Source organism: Natator depressus, chromosome 10 (assembly GCF_965152275.1).
Source record: "Natator depressus isolate rNatDep1 chromosome 10, rNatDep2.hap1, whole genome shotgun sequence".
Classification (NCBI taxonomy): Eukaryota; Metazoa; Chordata; order Testudines; family Cheloniidae; genus Natator; species Natator depressus.
The window spans coordinates 40823378-40847185 of record NC_134243.1 but is presented as its reverse complement, the minus strand read 5'-3'; the positions used below and the strand labels follow the sequence as shown (position 1 = coordinate 40847185).

Sequence of the window (23808 nt, the reverse complement as noted above, 5' to 3'; positions counted from 1 at the left end):
ACAATATGATGGAGGCTAATTTAGCTACAACTAATCAGGAGAAAGATCTTGGAGTCATCGTGGATCGTTCTCTGAAGACGTCCACACAGTGTGCAGCTGCAGTCAAAAAAGCAAACGAGATGTTAGGAATCATTAAAAAATGGATAGAGAATAAGACGGAGAATATCTTATTGCCCTTATATAAATCCATGGTATGCCCACATCTTGAATACTGCATACAGATGTGGTCCCCTCATCTCAAAAAGGATATACTGGCATTAGAAAAGGTTCAGAAAAGGGCAACAAAAATGATTAGGGGTTTGGAATGGGTCCCATATGAGGAGAGATTAAAGAGGCTAGGACTTTTCAGCTTGGAAAGTGGTATGGAGAAAGTGAATAAAGAAAAGTTATTTACTTGTTCCCATAATATAAGAACTAGGGGTCACCAAATGAAATTAATGGGTAGCGGGTTTAAAACAAATCAAAGGAAGTTCTTCTTCACTCAGAGCACAGTTAACCTGTGGAACTCCTTGCCTGAGGAGGTTGTGAAGGCTAGGACTATAACAGGATTTAAAAGAGAACTGGATAAATTATCTTTGAAAACTCATGGTGATCAGGGGAGGTTCCGGATGACTGGAAAAAGGCAAATATAGTGCCCATCTTTAAAAAGGGGAAGAAGGAGAATCTGGGGAACTACAGACTGGTCAGCCTCACCTCAGTCCCCAGCAAAATCATGGAGCAGGTCCTCAAGGATTCCATTTTGAAGCACTTAGAGGAGAGGAAGGTGGTCATGAATAGTCAACATGGATTCACTAAGGGCAAGTCATGCCTGACCAATCTGATTGCCTTCTATGATGAGATAAGTGGCTCTGTGGATATGGGAAAAGCAGTGGACATGATATACCTTGACTTTAGCAAAGTTTTTGATACGGTCTCCACAGTATTCTTGCCAGCAAATTGAAGAAGTATGGATTGGATGAATGGACTATAAGGTGAATAGAAAGCTGGCTAGATCATCGGGCTCAATGGGTAGTGATCAATGGCTTGATGTCTAGTTGGCAGCCGGTATCAAGCGGAGTGCCCCAGGGGTCAGTCCTGGGGCCAGTTTTGTTCAACATCTTAATAAATGATCTGGTTGATGGGATGGATTGCACCCTCAGCAAATTTGCGGATGACACTAAGTTGTGGGGAGAGGTAGATACACTGGAGGGTAGGGATAGGGTCCAGAGTGACCTAGACAAATTAGAGGATTGGGCCAAAAGAAATCTGATGAGGTTCAACAAGGACAAGTGCAGAGTCCTGCGCTTAGGACTGAAGAATCCCAGTCACTGCTACAGGCTGGGGAACAACTGGCTAGGCGGCAGTTCTGCAGAAAAGGACCTGGGGATTACAGCGGACAAGAAGCTGGATATGAGTCAACAGTGTGCTCTTGTTGCCAAGAAGGCTAGCAGCATATTGGGCTGCATTAGTAGGAGCACTGCCAGCAGATTGAGGGAAGTGATTATTCCCCTCTTTTCGGCACTGGTGAGGCCAGTGTCCAGTCTGGAGTATTGTGTCCAGTTTTGGGCTCCCCACTACAGAAAGGATGTGGACAAATTGGAGAGAGTCCAGCGGAGGGCAACGAAAATTATTAGCAGGCTGGGGCACATGACTTACAAGGAGAAGCTGAGGGAACTGGGGTTATTTAGTCTGCAGAAGAGAAGAGTGAGGGGGGATTTGATAGCAGCCTTCAACTACCTGAAGGGTGGTTCCAAAGAGGGTGGAGCTCGGCTGTTCTCAGTGGTGGCTGATGACAGAACAAGGAGCAACGGTCTCAAGTTGCAGTAATGGAGGTCTAGGTTGGATATTAGGAACAACTATTTCACTAGGAGGGTGGTGAAGCACTGGAATGGGTTACTAAGGGAGGTGGTGGAATCTCCATCCTTAGAGGTTTTTAAGGCCTGTCATGACAAAGCCCTCCTTGGGATAATTTAGTTGGGGTTGGTCCTGCTTTGAGCAGGGGGTTGGACTAGATGACCTCCTGAGGTCTCTTCCAACCCTCATCTTCTGTGATTCTAGGATTAGAACCAAGAATCTAATTAACAGTTTTATATGAAAATCGTGAAAAAAAACAAGCTATTCATAGAGACTGTATTGAATTTGGGGGGCAGAAATGTTGTTTTTTTCATATGAAAGCAGAGGTAAAGCTCCTACTTCAAGTGTAAAATAGAACCCTTCACTATGGAGTTACAACTCTTCCATAATAGAATGCCACTTTACTCTTCCCACTCTGTGCACTCTTGCACAAAATAACAGAAAGTACCCTCCAGTTCCCCACTCCAAACTGGCATACTCTTTATCTTATTATTCTTCCTGGTGTTACACATACCTAGTGTATAACTAGTTGGGAAATTTTTTGATTTATAAATCTTAGTGTCTCCTCAATGGTAGATAAAGACTGAAATGAGGCATACCTGTGATGTATTGTGAAATGAGGCATGTAGTGAAACATACAGTATTGACATATTTTAAAAGTAATGGCATTTGCAAAGTACACACAAAATCCAGCCATATTGACTTTCATCAATCATGTTTGACTCACTAATTTTGAGAAGCAGGTTCCTGCAGTCTTTTTATAAAGCTCAGTTATTTGAAAACATCTTGAATGTAAGCAATAAATTTGAAAAAAGTAAAAGATTGCTTTTCATCATAAAAATACTAAGTAGTTTGCTATTTTAAATTTAAACTAATTTTCTTATAAAAATTATCACCCACTCTCCTTACTGGCAATAACTTAACATAGCAAATACAGTGTAAAACATCATAGTTTGCTCTCTCAGTTTGCAGTTCAAACAGTATGTTGATTCTGCATGGCATAGGTAAGGAGTGTTGTGAATATAAATTCAAGGTAAGAAATGGTGAACAGGACGTGGAGTGCAAGGGAATTTGATCCTGTATTAATTAACATACTGCTATACAGCTGCCAGGTTAGTCCTGCCTGATAGATGGAGAGGGTGAGTTGCTAAGGCCGAGATCTTCAAAGGTATTTAGGCACCTAATGACCAACCTAATCAGTGCCTGTTTAGCACCCTGAAGGTAACAGTTAAGGGTGGGATCATACCTAAATGATTTATGAACAAAGGTTCTGTTGAAAGTCAGTGTGACTTATGCTCCTAAATCAAAAGGAGTACTTGTGGCACCTTAGAGACTAACAAATTTATTTGAGCATAAGCTTTCGTGAGCTACAGCTCACTTCATCGGATGCATTCAGTGGAAAATACAGTTAGGATGAGATTTTCAGAAATGTGTAAGCCCATATTTGCTTAAACACTGTATCCATCTCCCTTATCTCTCTTGTACCCTTTTTAGAATATAAAGGAGCTGGTTTATATGAGGGTTGAAATGTCACACTATGAAGAGCTGTGTTTCTTGCTTTAACTTACATGTGTCTATTTGTAGTCATGGAATATCAGGGTTGGAAGGGACCTCAGGAGGTCATCTAGTCCAACCCCCTGCTCAGAGCAGGACCAATCCCCAATTTTTGCCCCAGATCCCTCAATGGCTCCCTCAAGGATTGAACTCACAACCCTGGGTTTAGCAGGCCAATGCTCAAACCACTGAGCTATCCCTCCCCTAAACTAGAATGCGATGAGTGGTGCTCCCTGGAGTACCCACACAGATTCTTATAGTATCAAGGCTTCAGTGGTTATAGGATAATAAATGTGGTAATTATGGTGTATATAATATTTTTGGAATATTTATTCTTTATATAAATCCCTTCCATCTGCATAACTAATTGAATAGTAGAGCTTGGATATTGTGATAAAGCATTGCATAGTGAATAATCAATTTATTAAAATGTACCATTTAGTAAATCAGTAATATTAATTCTAGTTCTGATTTAGCTGCTCTGTTCTCAGCAGCTTGAATATTCTTTTGAGGTTCATGTCTAGTTTTTAGCTATTCTCAGTTGCCTGTCTGTATCCCTCTGCTTGTGTAATTCAAAATCAACCACAAGTGAAGTGTAAGGTTAAAGCAAGTGATTCTGCTTAGTCCTGCAGTTTATTGAATGTTAAGGTTCCCTGGAAGTTGTCATTGCATTAAAAATGCAAGAATTCTTTTTTAATGTTCAGATGCTTTGATTTATTCTCTCAGTACAGAGGACATCATTTAGAGGAACTACAAACAACCTGAGAAACTAGAATTAGGGTACTTAGTGGAAAAGCTAAAGAGAAATATTCATCCTGTTTAGTATTCTGTTTGAAAGCATAATCATTCATCTTTGAGTGCATGCCCCTCTGTGTATTCCACTGTGGCTACACATGTGCTCCATGCACCCAGAGCTGGAGAATTTTGAAAGAAGTTTCCGTTGGTCTGTGCGTGCTCCCTTGCTCTCCTTGTGCCTCCATCTGAGAAGATAAAGGGTTTGGGGGTGGAGGGGTTGTCTGACCGCCTCTCCAGTTCCTTCTTACCGCCACATGGCCTGGTTTGGAATCTCCAGTGTCCAGAGCTTCATCTCCTTTACCCATTTATCTGTAAAAAATATATATCTCTGCAAATAATTTTTAGACATTTTAGAATTTGAGTGTATACAATAGTTTTACTTAGAGTTTTTATAGTTTAGCTTCCCCATCCTGCGGAGCCCTCCCTGTACCCCATTACAGGTACTGGACTAGGCCCTGGATTCTGGGCCTCAAAATTTGTGCTTCCTGCAGACATTCCTTCTTGATCAGTAACAAACCATCAACACTGCTTTTACTGCCACAGAGAAGCCCACATCACGGCAAGGTGCAGTATCTGCCACTGATTTCCCAGTCAGACCTGAGAGAGATGCAAATTTTGCCTTAAGAAGCACCTAATAGAAAAGTTTCAGAGTAGCAGCCATGTTAGTCTGTATTCGCAAAAAGAAAAGGAGTACTTGTGGCACCTTAGAGACTAACAAATTTATTTGAGCATAAGCTTTCGTGAGCTACAGCTCACTTCATCGGATGCATTCAGACTGAATGCATCCAATGAAGTGAGCTGTAGCTCACGAAAGCTTATGCTCAAATAAATTTGTTAGTCTCTAAGGTGCCACAAGTACTCCTTTTCTTTTTGCTAATAGAAAAGGGCATCAGGCTGCAGTCAAATCCAGGCTGGGGGACCCTCCATGTATATTGGTTTGGGATTCAACGGCATCGATAAAAGGCAGCCATTGAGAGCCTTGGCTACCAATGGTACTGACTTTTTTGCATACCTGTGGCACAGACTGTTAATACTCTGGCTCCATTGGTTTGGGAACACAGGACTTCTTGCGCTCTGGAAGAGCCAAGTCTTATGCTTTTCTTGAGAACATTTTTGCTCTCCTATATGTGGTGTCTCCTTCCCTATCAGATCCTTCCCTCACGAGGAAGGTCCTGCCTCCACCAGGTGATTTATGGGAGAAGCCTGTCTCCATTCCATCCTGCACTTATAACGTCCCTTCGGTGGAACTGTTGATACCAATGGTGGATCTGAACTAGGCCTTCACCTCTTTGGGAGACTCTGAGCCACCTGATGAACCAATGTTTCCTCCTCCAAGGCATGCCTTCCTGGGCAAGGGATGTGGACCAGTTTGAACCAACCTCCAACTCAACATCTACCTCAGATCATGCCAGGGGACCTCTACAACCTCCATTTGACCCATCTCATTGGCCATATTGGGGACCGTGGGACCTGTACCATCCCGTGGGGTCAGTTCGATCTGCTAGGGAGTCAGTCCATCACTGTTTCCCCTGAGGGGACAACTGGACCTTCCTCCTGACCCTATTGAAGAGGAAGAGTATGCACTGGCTCCAGCAAGATTGTCCTCTTCTCCAAATGAGGAAATGGCTCCAATGTCTCAGTCCCATCCTGATGACCATAAGCAGTTCCAGGACATGTTATGTAGACTTGCAGGGGAGTTTACAGATTTCTTTTGAGGAAGTTCAAGATCCTCTGCATATGCTCCTGGACATCCTTCAGTCCTCTGGTTCCAGCCATATAGTGCTTCCTGTTAACAAAGTCATACTGGATCCAACTAGAGCAGTCTGGCATACTCCAGCCACCTGTGCACACACTGAAGAGAGCAAAGAAATGTTATTTTGTTCCAGCTCAAGGGGAAGATTTCTTCCATCCTGCTCCTAACATCTTGGTTGTCCAGGCTGCCACGGAGAGATCTAAGCAACAACATCATTGATGTACTCCGGTTGAGAAAGAAGGCAAATGTCTCAACTTATTGGGTAGGAAGTTCTTGTCTACTAGCTTCCAGTTCAGGATAGCCAACTACCAAGCACTAATGGCTAAGTATGATTACCTGAACTATTCCAGGTTTAATGACTTCACTGACAAGCTCCCACACCAGGATAGAAATCAATTTCAGGATCTCATAGAAGAGGGCAAGATGGATCCCAGGCCCACTCTTCAATCGGTGGTAGATGCAGTGGATACATCAAGTGCAATGGCTTCTGCTATTGTAATGCACAGAGAATGATGGGTTCACGCTTTCGGTTTCCAAAGGAGGTCCAGAACACCATGGAGGACCTGTCCTTTGATGAAGCTCATATGTTTAACCAAGTCTTTACAAACCGGAAAAACTCTAGGGCCACCATCCACTCCTTGGGAATATATACACTTGCCCCGAAAAGAAACTTCTAAAGGAAGTCATACAAATCTGGACCCTCAATAACAGACTTAAAAGTGGCAATTCTTCAACCAAAAAAACTTCAAAAACAGACTCCAACGTGAAACTGCAGAACTGGAATTAATTTGGAAACTGGACACCATCAAATTAGGCCTGAATAAAGACTGGGAGTGGATGGGTCATTACAAAAACTAATTTCCCCCTGCTGTTACTCACACCTTCTTATCAACTGTTTGAAATGGGCCACCCTCATTACCATCACAAGTAATTTTTCCTTCCTTGGTATTCTACTGTTAATTAAATTGTCTTGTTAGACTGATCCCCGACTTGGTAAGGCAATTCCCATCTTTTCATGTACTATGTATATACCCGCTACTGTATGAAGTGGGTTCTAGCTCACAAAAGCTTATACCCAAATAAATTTGTTAGTCTCTAGGTGCCACAAGGAGGACTCCTCCTCTTTTTTTTTTTTTTTATTAAATCTGGACTGATAACTCAAATTCTGCCTCAGAGACTGTATGAGCCACACCATAAAAGGCAAAGGACTCAGAAGTCCCACTTTTCTGCACCTTCTGTGCCTGCATTGTCATTCCAATCTCATCCCCTGCATAAGTATTATTTTTGATGGGAGCGCAAAAGCTGCAGGTCAGTAATACTATCACCTGCCAATTTCCACATACCCTTTAGGGGTCGTCCAGCACTCTTTTTTTTCACACCTGAAGTGCAATAACAATGGACAAGTGGTTGCTAAATATCAACCATTTTGCCTATGTGATCAAGATTACATTCCTGCTTCCTCCAAAACCCATTCACCACCTGCTTTCAGGGACCATTCTCATGTGGAGATTCTCAAACAAGCAGTAGAATCTGTCTCACAGCAAGGAGCAATAGAGTGGGTACCTCTTCAGTACCAGAAGGGTTTTTACTCAATTTACTTCCTAGTATCTAAGAAGAAAAGCTGCTGAAGACCTATGCTCAATCTCTGCCACCTCAGTCATTTTATTTGCAAACTCAAGTTTTGCATGATGACAGGTTTCAGAGTAGCAGCCGTGTTAGTCTGTATCCTCAAAAAGAAAAGGAGGACTTGTGGCACTTTAGAGACTAACAAATTTATTTGAGCATAAGCCCTGATGAAGTGAGCTGTAGCTCATGAAAGCTTATGCTCAAATAAATTTGTTAGTCTCTAAGGTGCCACAAGTCCTCCTTTAAGTTTTGCATGGTCACTCTGATATCTGTAATCCCATCCCTAGAAAAAGATGTGTTGTTTTACAGCTCTTGACATAAAAGGCACATATTTTCACCCCATTCAGACATTTTCTCAGGTTCATGGTGGGTGTGGTTGACTTTCAATTCAGAGTGTGTTACCTGCACACTCTAGGCAGGACACCCCATCTTTACCCTTCCATTGCTCAAGAAGTAACCTGGTTAATTTAGGCACCCCCACCCTTTCCCAGTTCACAGGGCTAGGGGTGAAAGGCATCTACCTGTACCCAGTTCCTATGGTTCAAGGCCATCCTTACCCAGTTCCTAGAGTTCATGGCATAACCTGGTTAATTCAGGTACGCACCCTTACCCAGTTCCTAGGGCTCAGAATATAATCTTTTGTGGGTTTGGGGGCCTTTTCCCAGTGAACAAGCCTTACGCCATAATATCTCTTTAATCTCTATTAACAATCACGAAGCAGAAAACATAAGACAGGCCATCCTGGGTCAGACCAAAGATCCATCTAGCCCAGTATCCTGTCTTCTGACAGTAGCCAATGCCAGGTGTCCCAGAGGGAATGAACAGAACAGGTAGTCATTAAGTGATCCATCCCCTGTCGCCCATTCCCAGTTTCTGGAAAACAGAGGCTAGGAACACCATCCCTGTCCATCCTGGCTAATAGCCATTGATGGACCTATCCTCCATGCACTTAACTAGTTCTTTTTTGAACGCTGTTGTAGTCTTGGCCTTCACAACATCCTCTGACAAGGAGTTCCACAGGTTGACCATGCATTGTGTAAAGAAATACTTCCTTTTGTTTGTTTAAACCTGCTGCCTATTAATTTCATTTGGTGACCCCTAGTTCTTATGTAATGAGAAGGAGTAAATAACACTTCCATATTTACTTTCTCCACACCAGTCACGATTTTATAGACCTTTATCATATCCCCCCTTAATTGTCTCTTTTACAAGCTGAAAAGTCCCAGTCTTATTAATCTCTCCTCATATGGCAGCTATTCCATACCCCTGATCATTTGGGCTTTTTCTGAACCTTTTCCAATTCCAATATATCTTTTTTGAGATGGGGCGACCACATCTGCATTCAGTATTCAAGATGTGGGCATACCATGGATTTATATAGAGGCAATATGATATTTTCTGTACTATTATCTATCCCTTTCTTAATTATTCTCAGCATTCTGTTCCCTTTTTTGACTGCTGCTGCACATTGAGTGGATGTTTTCAGAGAAGTATCCACAATGACTCCAAGATCTCTTTCTTGAGTGGTAACAGCTAATTTAGATCCCATCATTTTATATGTATAGTTGGAATTATGCTTTCCAATGTATATTACTTTGCATTTATTAACATTAAATTTCATCTGCCTTTTTGTTGCCCGGTCACCCAGTTTTGAGAGATCCTTTTGTAGATCTTTGCAGTCTACTTGGGACTTAACTATCTTGAGTAGTTTTGTATCATCTGCAAATTTTGTCACCTCCCTGTTTACCCCTTTTTCCAGATCATTTATGAATATGTTGAATAAGACTGGTCCCAGTACAGACCTCTAGGGAGCACCACTATTTACCTCTCTCCATTCTAAAAACTGACCATTTATTCCTATCCTTTGTTTCCTATCTTTTAACCAGTTACCAATCCATGAGAGGACCTTCCCTCTTTATCCCATGACAGCTTACTTTGCTTAAAAGCCTTTGGTGAGGGACCTTGTCAAAGGCTTTCTGAAAATCTAAGTACACTATATCAACTGGATCCCTCTTGTCCACATACTTGTTGACTCCCTCAAAGAATTCTGGTAAATTGGTTAGTCATGATTTCCCTTTACAAAAGCCATGCTGACTCTTCCCTAACAAATTATGTTCATCTATGTGTCTGACAGTTTTGTTTTTTACTATAGTTTCCACCAGTTTGCCAGGTACTGAAGTCAGGTTTACCATCCTGTAATTGCCGGGATCACCTCTGGAACCCTTTTTAAAAATTGGAGTCACATTAGCTGTCCTCCAGTCATCTGGTACAGAAGCTGATTTGAATGATAGGTTACAGACTACAGTTAATGTTCTGCAATTTCACCTTAGAGTTCCTTCAGAACTCTTGAGTGAATGCCACCTGGTCCTGGGGACTTATTACTGTTTAGCATCTTGATCATCTAGTGACCCCACCGGTTGTTTAGCAGGCTTCCTGCTTCTGATGTACTTAAAAATTTTTTTTGCTATTGCTTTTTGAGTCTTTGGCTAGCTGTTCTTCATATTCTTTTTCAGACTTCCTAATTATATATTTACACTTCATTTGCCAGAGTTTATGCGCCTTTCTATTTCCCTCATTAGGATTTAACTTTCACTTTTTAAAGGATGCCCCTTTGCTTCTCATGGCTTTTTACTTAGTTGTTTAGTCACTTTTTTGGTTCTCTTACTGTGTTTTAATTTGGGGTACACATTTAACTTGAGCCTCTGTTATGGTGTCTTGAAAATGTTTCCATGCAGCTTGCAGGTCTTTCACTTTTGGCGCTGTACCTTTTAATTTTTATTTAACTAGTTCCTCATTTTTGTGTAGTCCTCCTTTCTGAAATTAAATGCTACAGTGTTGGGGCTGCTGTGGTGGGCACTATTACTAAGCAGTCCAGCTATATTCACCCCTTGGACCTGATCCCATGCTCCATTTAGGACTAAATCAAGAATTGCTTCTCCTCTTGTGGGTTCCAGGACTAGCTGCTCCAAGAAGTAGTCATTTAAGGTGTCAAGAAATGTTATCTCTGAATCCCATTCTGAGGCGACATGTACCCAGTCAATATGGGGATAGCTTTTTAATTTAATAGCCTCTCTAATCTCCCTAAGCATTTCACAGTCACTATCACCATCCTAGTGGGGTGGTCAGTAATATATCCCTACTGATATATTCTTATTATTAGAACATGGAATTATATATGCTAAGCATACAATCCTATGCTCATCAATACTGATCACGCTAGTGGACTTTCCCTGTTGGCCAGGCAAGGTCAGTGTTATCTGGGTTCTGGTTGCTGCACATCATGGTTGTTGTTTACAGGATTCTAGCCACTCTGATCTTGGGCTGTGTCTTGGAGGTGAGTTCTTATTCCTCCTGCAGGTCTTTCCTTCTTATTTTTCCCTGCTGATCTCCTTCTGGGACCCCAGTTTATATAGTGAAACTTAACTCCTGCTTAGCTATACCTTAGCCAATCACTTTTCTAAAATATTACAAAATAATTTTTGACCAATCCTAACATATTATGAAACAATTCCTTAACTAATCATAACCCAACACCTTAATTGATTTAAATCTTGCAAAATTAGTTATGCAACAGACAGAAATAATCAAAGAACCAGACAAACTATACAGATAAACAATAGAGAAGTTGGGACTGTAAAGGAAAAACAATAAAGATGTATAGATTTCACAATCACAACTGTTGATAAGTGATTCATTGCCAAACAGAATGCTGTCAAACAAAGTTTTCTTTAAACATCTTAAGCTCTGTTTCTTTATCTGGTGATGTTGGGTATTATTAGGACATGAGCACCTTTTAAACAGACTGATATTACATTGTTTTGATATAATTAAGAGCAGTGGTTTTCAAACCGTGGGTCGCGACCCAGAACTGGGTCGTGGAATGGAAGGGACTGGGTCACGGCGGCTCTGGTCACCACCATTAAAAGTCCCGCTGGCAGTACTGCCTGTCTAAGGCAGGCTAGTCCCTACCTATTCTGACACTGTGCTGCGCCCCGGAAGTGGCCAGCAGCAGGTCTGGTTCCTAGGAAGGGGGGCTACGGGGCTCCGCACGCTGCCCAAATACCGGCTCCGCACTCCCATTGGCTGGTTCCCAGCCAACGGGAGTTGAGGGGGGCGGTGTCTGCTCGTGAGAGCTGCGCGGAGCCTCTTGCATACCTCCGCCTAGGAGCCGGACCTGCTGCTGGCTGCTTCCGGGGCGCAGTGCAGTCTGTGGTGCCAGGACAGGCAGGAAGCCTGCCTCTGCACCCCAGCTGTGCCACTGGCCAGGAGCCGCTGGAGGTAGCCCCAACTCCCTGCCCCAGCCCTGAGCCCCCTCCCAAACCTGGAGCCCCCTCCTGCACCCAAATCCCTCCGCCCTGACCCCCTCCCGCACCCAACCCCCCTGCCACAGCCCTGAGTCCCCCCCACACCCCGAACCCCTATTCCAGGCCCCACCCTGCATCCCTCACCCATGCATCCCAACCCTCTGCCCCAACCCTGAGCCGCTCCCACACCCCAAACCCCTCATCCCCTGCTCCATTGGGTTGTGGGCATCAACAATTTTCTTCAACTGGGTTGCCAGAAAAAAAGTTTGAAAACCAGTGATTTAGAGGGAATGGGAGGATGTGACTTTCTGCTTCTTATTTCATGGCTGATACTGTCCTAATGTGACTTTGGAAAAAGGCCTGAGACCTTACAGGTGTTCCTGTTTGTTCTTGCTGTCCCGCCCTCCTCCCAGCATCTTTACCAAGGTATTCTATGTAGTAGCAGCCCATATCAGACATTGTAGCTTCACCATCTTCCCCTATCTTGATGACTAGCTTCTTGTTGCCAAGGCATGTTGTGAGGCCTAATAATTGATTTTGTCAGTGCTTCAGTTCCTGTCTTTCTTGGGGGTCAGTGTAAACTCAGAGAAGTTCATTCCTATTCTTAGTCAGACTTTAGATTTCATTGGAACATCCCTAAGTTCAATCACAGGAAATTTTTTTTCTGCCATGCACAGGTGATGGATGACCTCGGAGACCAAATCATAAGCAACCCTTAAGCACCCCTCAGAATCTGCCTTTCCCTCCTGGATCATATGGCTTCATATACTTACATCACTCCGTTTGCCAGACTCCATTTTCACTGCCTGCAAGGGTGGCTTCAAATAGTGGACTTACCAGTCTAACAGTCCATGAATACCATACTAATTGTTCCCGCCAAAATAATATCATCTGTGCTATGGTGGAAGAATCCCTACCAGGAATGCAAGGGCGATCACTCCCTATCCTCCCTACCTTCCAGGGAACCAGAAAGTGCTAGTGGATTCCCTCAGCAAATATTTCACGATCGACCATGAATGGGAGTTACACGACTTTAGTGAACAGTGTTTTTGTCCTATGGGGGACCCCCTAAGGGACCTGTTTGCCTCTCAGATAAACAGAAAATGCAGCATATACTACTCCAGAGGAGTCATAAGATGCCATTCTCAAGGTGATGCTGTACTTATTCCATGGTCAGACCATCTGAACTATGCCTTCCCTCCATTACCACTCCTACCTCAAGTCTTTTATGGTAAATTTGTCAGGACACGGTGCAAGTTATCCTCATCGCTCCCAACTGGCCCAGACAATTTTGGTTCCCAAGGCTCGTACTCATATTGTCTCAATCGCCAATCATCATTTGGTCCTTTTCCAATCTCCTGACCCAGGGGAAAGACAAAATCAAACATCCCAACCACTCCATCTCAGACTGTGTTTTTTGAATGAGTGTTAACCTTAGAATGGTTATGTTAAAACTAAAAGAGAGCAGGACTATCGTCTAAAGCACCTCCTGATGGAGTTGGCCCTCAGCTGGTTCCAGAAATGGCACTGGCATCATCGGTGCGCAGTGCCCCGGCCTCAGTGCGGGATGCCCCGGCACCGAGGAATGACTCCTCCAAGGCACATTGGCACTGCTCCCCAACTCGTAAGGTCAGCTCTAGCAGGCGGCTGCTCACAGTCCCCAGTACTGCATAAGAGAAAGAAGGCGGACAGGATTCGTTCCCCTGTTAAGAAACCATGAGGGGATTCCAGCGGGATGCATCCCACGGCGGGATACCCGCAGCCTGGCCCTCAAGACCCGGCACTGTTGACTCTGGCCCCAACCGGAGGTCTGTCGAGTCCAGTGCTGGTGGACTCCCCGACCCGGGAAGATTTGGAGGAAGAGCTAGATCTCCCCTCCACGCCAGATACCTACGAGGCAGCACAGGACCTTATTGCCATGGTGGCACAGTCCCTGGCCCCGCAGATGTGAGCTCTGGCACCACTCCAGACGCTGGCCCAAATTCAGACACCGTCAGCGGCATCTATGATGGCGCCACATGTGGCACTATCTCCGACACCCTTCACGGCACCGATGGTGGCACAGCCCCCTGTTCATCATCAGGGCGAGTCCACGATGTTATGGTGCAGCTCCCTGGCACCGTCAGGCTCCTCCCACCCGTGGTCGGGCTCAGAGTACTCTTTCAAGTTGGAGGCTGAGTCTTCTGTCTCCCGACACAGCCGGTATCACTTGCAATCCCAGCACTGCAGAGTCATGGACTCTTCGGCACCAGCAGTATCCTTGCCACCCCAGTGGCAGGGCCCAGTACAATGGCCCTTTTGGACTCCTTGGGCCTATCATTAGGCTCAGGGTCAGGGCTCCAGGATTGCATTGGTGGCATCCACACCTCGTGCTCCCCCCTCAGCAACATCGGTGTCACGCCACACCTCCAGGGCTCTGGAGGACCCCGCGCGGGACAAAGATTTTGGGCCTTCACACTCAGGCATAGCATCCAAACCAGCGCCACCAGTTGTACAGGAGCCACTTCCAGTCACATGGGGGATCGATGCACCCGACTCTGCCTCTGGGAAGCCAGAAGGGCAGGAAGACCCGGTCCCACTGGCCTCCTCCTCCTCGCCGGACGAGGTGATGGTGGGCACCACCAACACCACACTGGTGATGGACACCAGGGGACACTAGGACCTTCTTAGGAAGGTGGCCCTAAACCTAAACCTCCAGGTGGAGGAGGTCACGGAGGAGTCGGACCCGATGGTGGGCATCCTTGCCCCGGAAGGTCCATCTAGGGCTGCCAGTGGCGCTACAATCACATCAGCCAACTCCTTCAGCACCTTTGGATGCATTGCATCTGGCCCCATGGACCTGTGAACGTCCAGCTTTTCTAAATAGTCCTTAACCTGTTCTTTCACCACTGATGGCTGCTCCCCATATTGTGTTGCTCAGTGCAGCAGTCTGGGAGCTGACCTTGTCTGTGAAGACCGAGGCAAAAAAAGCATTGAGTACTTCAGCTTTTTCCACATCATCTGCTACTATGTTGCCTCCCCCGTTCAGTAAGGATTCCTCACTTTCCCTGACCACTTTCTTGTTACTAACATACCTGTAGAAACCTTTCTTGTTACCCTTCACATCCCTTGCTAGCTGCAACTCCATTTGTGCCTTGGCCTTCCTGATTATACCCCTGCCTGCTCGAGCAATATTTTTATACTCCTCCCTAGTCATCTGTCCAAATTTCCACTTCTTGTAAGCTTCCTTTTTGAGTTTAAGCTCACCGAAGATTTCACTGTTAAGCCAGGCTGGTTGCCTGCCATATTTGCTATTCTTTCTGCACTTTGGGATGGTTTGTTCCTGTGCCCTTAATAAGGCTTCTTTAAAATACAGCCGCTGTCCTGAACTCCTTGCCCCCTCATGTTAGCATCCCAGGGGATCCTACCTATCAGTTCCCTGAGGGAATCTAAGTCTGCTTTTCTGAAGTCCAGGGTCCCTATTTTGCTACTCTCCTTTCTTCCTTTTGTCAGGATCCTGAACTCAACCATCTCATGGTCACTACTGCCTAGGTTGCCACCCACTTCTACTTCCCCTACCAATTCTTCCCTGTTTGTAAGCAGCAGGTGAAGAGGAGCACGGCCCCTAGTTGGTTGCTCCATCACTTGTACCAGGAAGTTGTCTCCAACACTCTCCAAAAACTTCCTGGATTGTCTGTGCACTGCTGTATTACTCTCCCAGCAGATGTCAGGGTGATTGAAGCCCCCCACCCCCCTCCATGAGAACGAGGGCCTGTGATCTGGAAACTTCTGTTAGTTGTCCGAAGAAAGCCTTGTCTACCTCATCCTTCTGATCTGGTGGTCTATAGCACACACCCACCATGACATCACCTTGTTACTCTCGCCTCTAAACTTAACCCAAAGACTCTCAACAGGCTATTCTCCAGTTTCATACTGGAGCTCTGAGCAATCATACCACTCTCTTACATACAGTGCAACTCCTCCACCTTTCCTCCCATACCTGTCCTTCCTGAACAGTTTATACCCATCTATGATAATGCTCCAGTCATGTGAACTGCCCACAAAGTTTCTGTTATTCCAATCACATCATAGTTCCTTGATTTTGCCAGGACTTCCGATTCTTCTTGCGTTCGGATACAGGCACCTAAGATAACTAGCTGATTGCCCTACTTTCTCAGTATGAATCAGGAGACTTCTTGTACCCTCCTCCTTCTGTGTCCTCCTGGTATTCCACTTACCCACTTACCTCTGGGCTTAGGTCACCATCCTCCGACAAACCTAGTTTAAAGCCCTCCTCACTAGATTAGCAAGCCTGCCTGTGAAGATGTTTTTCCCTCTTTTCGCTAGGTGGATCCCATCTCTTCCAAGTAATCCTGCTTCCTGGAACAACATCCCATGGTCAAAGAATCCAAAGCCCTCTTTCCGACACCACCTGCGTAACCACACATTCAGCTCCACAATTGGACGGTCCCTACCTGGGTCTTTTCCTTCAACAGAGAGGATGGACAAGAACACGACTTGCACCTCAAACTCCTTTATCCTTCTTCCCAGAGCCATGTAGTCTAGAGTGATCCTCTTCAGGTCATTCTTGGCAGTATCATTGGTGCCCACGTGGAGAAGTAGGAAGGGGTAGCTGTCCAAGGTCTTGATCAGTCTCTGTAGACACTCCATCACATCCTGGATCTAGCTCCAGGAAAGCAGCACACTTCTTGAGTTTTCCAGTCTTGTCAGCAGATGGATGACTCCGTCCGCCTCAGAAGGGAGTCCCCTACCACCACCACCCATCTCCTCCTCTTGGGAGTTGTGGTCATGGAACCCCCATCCCTAGGACAATGCATCCCATGCCTTCCTGCTGATGGGGTCTCCTTCTGATCCTTTCCCTCAGAGGGATCTTCCAAATCCTTCTCCGCAGTAGTACGTGTGTAGAGAGCCTGAAAGTGGTTTCGCACCTCTGTCTGCATTGGGCATACATAGGTTCTCGTCTTTCTTCTTCTGGAGGTCACATGCTCCCAATATTCTTCCCCATTCTACACTGCACTCTCTGATTCTTCAGCATGTTGTACTTTCAGCACCAAACACTGACTTTTGTCCAGAAAATCTTCATGTTCTCTGATGCGATTCCGGTTTGATATTTGGTTCTCTAGTCCTTTTTAACCTTCTCTTCCAATATACAGACCAGCTTGCACTTTGTACAGATGAAGTCGCTTCTGTCCTCTGGGAGAAAGACAAACATGGCACATTCTGAGCAGGTCACAACAGCTGATTGCTCACCATCCATGTCTTCCTTCTCAGAGGCTCCTCAGATGTTGTATGTACTGCTCACAGGAATCTGAAAGGCAAAAACACTGTGCGATCTCCCCACAGGCGAACTCACAAGCAAACTCCCTCTGTTTGCCGTCCCTGACACTTGCATGGATAAAGGGATTACTGACGGGGCTTTTGTCCTTTCTCTGCCCCACATAGCTGCAATTTCTTGCCCTTTGTGGCAGCTCCCTCTACTATTTCTTGTTTCAGTGCTGTCACCTGAAGAATCTCTTTAAGCTATGCAGCTAAGCCATTCTGTGAGCCAAGAAGGAATTCCCTCCCCCCTCCCAACTCACAACTGTGATACTGGGGAGGCATTGCTCATACTTAGTGCCTTCCCTGATATCATTTCCAAGCATCTGATAGCAACTCCTAGCAGTTAAGCTAGCAGTCACAGGCTCTACCCCAGGAAGAGATTGTTCATCCATTAAAATGCTTCTAAGATACTGTAGGGTGTGAATAGTGGCTTTCTATCAAAGTATGCCTTGTCTTCTGTGCTTACAATTTACATGTGGACTGTTCTGCTCCTGCGAAAACAACTAGGCTTAGTACTTGGTCCGTCTTCATTTACACTTTTAGTCGCAGGTATTTTTAGTAAAAGTCTTGGACAGGTCATGGGCAATAAACAAAAAGTCACGGCCCCGTGACCTGTCCATGACTTTTGCTAAAAATACCAGTAACCTCTTACCTGCTGGGAGGGGGGCACTACTGAAGACTGCTGCTTGGGGGGAGGGCGGAGCAGTGTGGGATGATGCTTCTGCTGGGGGGGGTGGCCTGGGCCCCGCTGCTGCTGGAAGTGTCCCAGGGCCCCCTGCCACTGCTGGGGAGGGGGGTGGCCTGGGGCCCCGCTGCTGCTGGGGGGCGGCCCACGGCCCCGCTGTTGCTCTGGGTGGGGGGCAGCCGAGGCCCCCACCCCCACTGCTCCAGGCGGGCGACGTCCCAGGGCCCCGCCGCCACCGCCGCTGGTTCTGGACCACTGCTCCAGGGCAGTGCCAGGGACCAGCTGCCTGGGGCTACCAGAGCAGCAGCTCTAGGGCTTCCCTAGCTGCTGGGATGGTCCTGGGGTCAGCCACACCAGTGCTGCAAAATTCACGGAGGCTGCAGAAGCAGTGACTTCCTTTCCCTCCATGAATGACTCTCAGCCTTAATTATTATACTTTTGTTTAAGTGGTAAGGTGGAAGTCCTTTATTTCTCCCCATGGGTCATGCACAGCACATTTTATACACAGATTTTTAAATACTTTTGTTTCTGTAAGAATATTTTAAAACTTCATTTATAAGATCAATATGAGTGTTAAATCTGGAAATTAGCCAAGGAGACAGTGCTTTAGATCCACATCAAGGTTTAGGTTAAGAATTGAAGCATATGTCTTGGCCTGGGTTTCATAGTACATTGCTGGCACTGAAATGTTACATTCTGTTCTCTTAAAACTTCTACCATCTTAAATGGTGCAAAATCTTGATTATTTGTTCCCTCACTGAATAGGAACCAGAGATCCCTTCTGGATTTTGCATATGACACAGGCTATAGTTGAAAATATGGGGTGGATGTGGGTAATCAGAAGTGAATCCCCTTCCACATTTGAGGAGTTTCTGATTCGGACTTTTCATTTTGACCCACCTTTAGTTTTAAACCACACCTTTAGTTTTAAACCACACCTTTAATTTAAGATGCACACTTAGCATTTTGCTTTATTTTATGTGTTCATGTAATGACACCTCATTTTATTGTATCTGCACAGCTAAACAAGGATGACATTTCTGTAGGAAATGTAACATAATTTCTTTGTTAGTGATTGAAAACTCAGATTTAACATTGTCTGAATTTTGTTCAAACATTTAATTAAAAAAATTATGTGCACACAGTATATTTTTAGCCAGTAAGTTACTAATACTTCTCTGTATTCAGTATTCAGTAGTACTTTGTATTGTGGGTCAATTTCTACGTAACTGAGAACATAATTAGGCAGAGTATCTCTAAGTACACCGTACAGTGTACAGTTAACTTAGAAATACTTAATGTAAAATGCTACCCAATACTCTAGAAATTTTAGTTGTATTTTTATACCATTTACGGTAGGTGTTGTTTTACTCCATCTCATCTCAACATGTAAATCTTATCTTCTCCCCAGTGGGTCCAACAGAATGAATATGAATTAGGATATTCAAAACATGTACATGCCTCAACAGATTTACTGCTAAAATTAGGAAAGCACTTAAAATGTGTTTGGAAATTTGGCATACCAGAATGGATACATTTGTAATCTCCTACTACTTTTGTATACTTTAGAGAGAACTGTGTGACCACTAACTGCCTGGAAATTTCCTCTGTGGGCACATTATTTCATTATTGTCTATTATGGAGATTTTTGTGCCTTCTTCTGAAACTGGCTACTGCCTAAAATGGGATGGTGGATTAGTTGGATCATTGGTCTGATCTGGTATTGGCAATTCTCATGTTGCTAACTGATAATTCATGTGAAGTGTGCCCAGGTGCAACAGTTTTGGGCTCTTTAGAAATACTCTATGTGTAATAACAACATTACAGGAATTCAGGAATACCATATTCAATTAAATAGAATTGGTAGAATTTAGATATGTGGACTGTAGTTACCAAAATGGAATTTAGCCAGTATTCTCTGGAAAAGTGTGATGGTATCCTTAATGACTGTAATAGGTACTCAGCATTTTGGTTTTAAATTTTATCTGAGGCATGCTACACTGGTTTACTTCTTACTTGGAGAAAAGAGTGCCATCTACTGACTCCCCAGTACAACCTAATAACCTACAATGCAGGAGTGGGAGTAAGGTGTGAGGTGTCTCCCATTAAAGTACTGACCAGTTCTGATCAGTAAGACCAGACAGGTGTTGCTTTACTAGGCATGTCTTCTGAGATATTCATGTCATTAGGTATATAAAATCAAACCTATTTATATATAGTGAAAAACTGTAATTCAGCTACCTCTCTCTGAGCAGATGTTGAAAGCACTTTTTTTCTTGGGGGCTGAGGGGTGTCTCACCCTCCACTGAGTTTCTGGGTTTCCCTTTTCCCTTCCATTATTTCTTTATATCTACCCTCAGTTTCTCTACCTCCCCTTTTTTTGTCTGTCTTCCCTTTTATATGTTGTATGCAGCTATTGCTGAAAATTAGAATAATCCTTGATTGCTATCTGCAACCCATCACAGCTGCCTTTTCCAGCTAGCAGGATTCAGAATCCTATTCTTGAGGGGAAGAAATAGTAATAAAATTGTATGTTGGTCATGACAAAACTCATTTTGTGGTCTTACTTTTCTGTTGTTTGGCTTCTTGGTGACTCATAACAGCCAGTTTGGTTCAGGAATTGCTTCTGCATCTGATATTATGATTTGTTGTTGTTTGCTAGATTGTTTCTACTTCCTTGTTTTTTGTAGTTGTTTCCTTTTGACTTATGTTTGACTCCTGAGCAGCTGTTCTCAAACTGTGGTCAGTGAACCGCTGGTAGTCTGAGGAAAGCTGGCTGGTAAAATGGTGTTGGCTCTCTTCATATTTCTAGCTGCTGATCTTCATTGAAAGGTAGCTTAAATACATTAAATCCTTTCCTGATACTATTTTTGCATGTAAGCAACTGTAGTAGTTGCCACAAGCATGCTATACATTCAAGAATGGGTAAGGAGATTGTCTCTCTATTAAGATATGGTCCTCACTATGAAAAAGGTCTGAGAACCCTAGTTCTAGGGGATTTATGCTATTTCAGTAAATATCTATGTTATAAACTCAAATAGAAACACTTGGCTTGAGTCAACAGGCCTACAATTGGTATGGTTTCAGATCATGTACAGCTCACATCATGCTTAGCTAACTCCCTTTGTGCTGTTTTTTACTCTCTTCCTTCATCTTTGCCTTCATTTCATCTTCCTTTTGCCTCTCTAAATAGTCTTCTGAGCTCTGTCATTGCCATTTGTCCCCTTTGAGATTTTCTCTTATCTTTGACTGCCTCAGAAATCCTTCTGGGGGTCCTTCATGCTCCTCTAAACTGTTTGTGATGAATTAATAAAAACTGTTCACTTGCGATCCTGTTGACGTATTTATTGAGCAATCTAATTTTATTTACAATACATAAAGATTTCACATTAATTCTTTTGCCAACACATCTTTTAAAAGATGAAATCTATATAACTTAAATAAGTACATAACTTCAACTTTTTCATTGCTATATCCCAAGAAGGCAATATCTTGGAGATAATAGACGGATTTCAGGTGATGTTTAAACTTTTTTTAACCTGGACAGCAGTGTACTAGAGTTCCATGGTGGAAGTCTAGTGCTGAGTATACAACACTCTGTGAAATAGCTTTGACATGCATAGCCAGTTTGTATGCAAAATTTGTAAAGTCAGCTTATCAGCTTCCTAAATTAGTACCACACGCTAAACTTTGTAGTTTAATGTACTGCTTATGTGAGGAGATTCACAGTCAACGTAACTGGTGTATAAGCTTTAATAATTTGATAGAACGTTTTTGTTTTCTTTAAGTATATCTTAAGAAAATACCTAAGTATCTTTCTCAGCTGTAGACAAGCCCACTGTTACCACATTCTCAAGACTTGCATGTCTTCTGCTGCCCTCTAGGGCTACTGCATGGGATTTGTGAGTAGAATTCAAAGCTCTTTGTGGAAGGCATTATATAGTACAAGTCAAATTGCCTTTCATTATGTATGAATTGTGAAATATATTTAAAAATAAAACTTTAGTTTAATGTACTGGTACTGCTGTAGATATATTTTTAACTTAATTTCATACTGTGGTAAAAACAAATGAAACCCTGGAAATTTTGTATTGTATATGTGTTATGTTTATGTATGATAAATATTGTTTATTACAATATTTTTCTTTCAAAATATATAAGATTTGTATTTACATTCTTTATTTCTGAAAGAATTTCTTCGCCTTAAATTCATGTTGTAAATATTTTCTCATTTACTGACCAGGGTCAGTTTATTAGCTTGCATAACTGGGTCCTTTTGCTTTTCTGTTTTCTGTACTAGTCACTATTTTTTTTGCTTAATTTCAGGAAGGTTTTTCATTAATTGATGCCCACAAATGGTTGAAGATAGTAAGAAGAGCAGATTGTCTGTTATTTGGTTCAAAGTTAAAAGTAAGTTGCATTGTTGTTTCTGCTAGAAAAATCTGGGTGCTATGTCTGAACTTAATATCTGCAATGTCATTTTTGGTGTTGATTTTGGTGAAATTCAATAGGAAGTTCAAAGGTACAGTGAGTTATTTGTATGCTTAAGGTGAAGATGAAGGAACTCCTTTCCTCAAGCTAATGGACCTATGGTTTTGTTACTTGAATTTCTTTGCAAGTAGATGGTTTGGAGCCTAGATACTTTTGAATTCATCATACGTGACCATGGATAAAAATTTTAACTACATGTGCTTATTTGATATAATTAAAAGTGCTCCAGATTGTCCTAGACATCTAAACAAGATTTTCGGTAGAAATGACATCAGTTTCCTAGGATGTGTAAGTCTGAAACTCAGAACTGAGTGCTGTGTTACGGGTCATGGACTGCGCCTCTCCCATTCAGGTGTAGAATAGTTGGGGCATAAGAACGCCCCAGTGATTCTTTGACCTGTTCCAGCATACCACATTTCCAGGATCATGTGGGGGAGGTGCAGAACTGGCTAATATAGCTGTAAGTGAAGGAAGCAATGTCTAGCATAGCTCTTGCTTTGTTCCTTATGAAAGATTCATGTGGACCCGTCACAAGACTGCTTAACAGTCAGTGATTGCATTTTGTTTTTATATAGGTATGTTTGATTTATAAACAGAGAAGTGGTATTCTACAGTTTGCAGGGAAAAACACCTTATTGTCTGCAGAATGCTAGTAGACTCAAAGAAGAATAACAAACATTGGTCAAGTGAACAGGAAAGACATTTTCTTGCCTCAGAAATAGCCTAGTTCTTCTTCGAGTAGTGTCCCTATGGGTGCTCCACTGTAGCTTCTGCATTTCTGATCAGAGATCTTTGGTAGCAGTGTGTGTTGGGCCTGCACATGCACTCTCCCCTCCTCATGATCTGCCTCGAGGCTAATTAGTACTGTGTGGAAGAACTGTCCTCAGTTCCTTCTAAAGCACCCGGGCTAGAAACGGAGCAATTAGCAGTGCATTCACAGATACTTTACTCTTTAGAAATTCATTCTTAGCTAGTTTTAGTGTTTTTCTTCTTAGTATCATAGAGTTTCCTTTAGTTTTTTTCTCTTCCCTTTTTTCTCCCTTAATTGGGGATTGCCCTCAGTAACAGGTGTGCCTGGTTCGCCCAGGTTTAAGAGGTGCCTCTCCTGCAAGGAGTCCATTCTGGTAATGGTTGGGCATTCCTGTTGTGTCCGTTGCCTCGGGGAGGGCCACATTCCACAGAAGCGTACCATCTGTCAGCAGCCAAAAACCAGATCCTGAAAAAATGGGAACTGAAACTAAATCTGCTCCTCATGGGGCGAGCTCATCAGCCGGTGTCTGACCTGGGCCCAGAGTCTCCCAGGTGATGTGAGTCTTCTCCACAGCCTTCCATCTCCAAGGCCGGTGAACCGAGAGAAATCCTTCAGACTCTCCACGTAAGACCTCCAAAAAGAGAGCTTCAAGCCCTCATAGTGAGACCTGAACCAGCTAGAGGAGGTCCCCAGCATG

At 43.6% G+C, this 23808-nt stretch overlaps 1 protein-coding gene across 1 annotated transcript in view; it reads left to right on the top strand.

Annotated features, from left to right (window-relative positions):
* REC114 (REC114 meiotic recombination protein) overlaps positions 1-23808 on the top strand; it is a 120078-nt gene that overhangs the window by 36946 nt on the left and 59324 nt on the right. The window contains exon 3 of the mRNA XM_074964886.1: positions 22196-22279. Coding sequence (XP_074820987.1) covers positions 22196-22279 — 84 coding nt within the window. The remainder of the gene's footprint in view (positions 1-22195; positions 22280-23808) is intronic.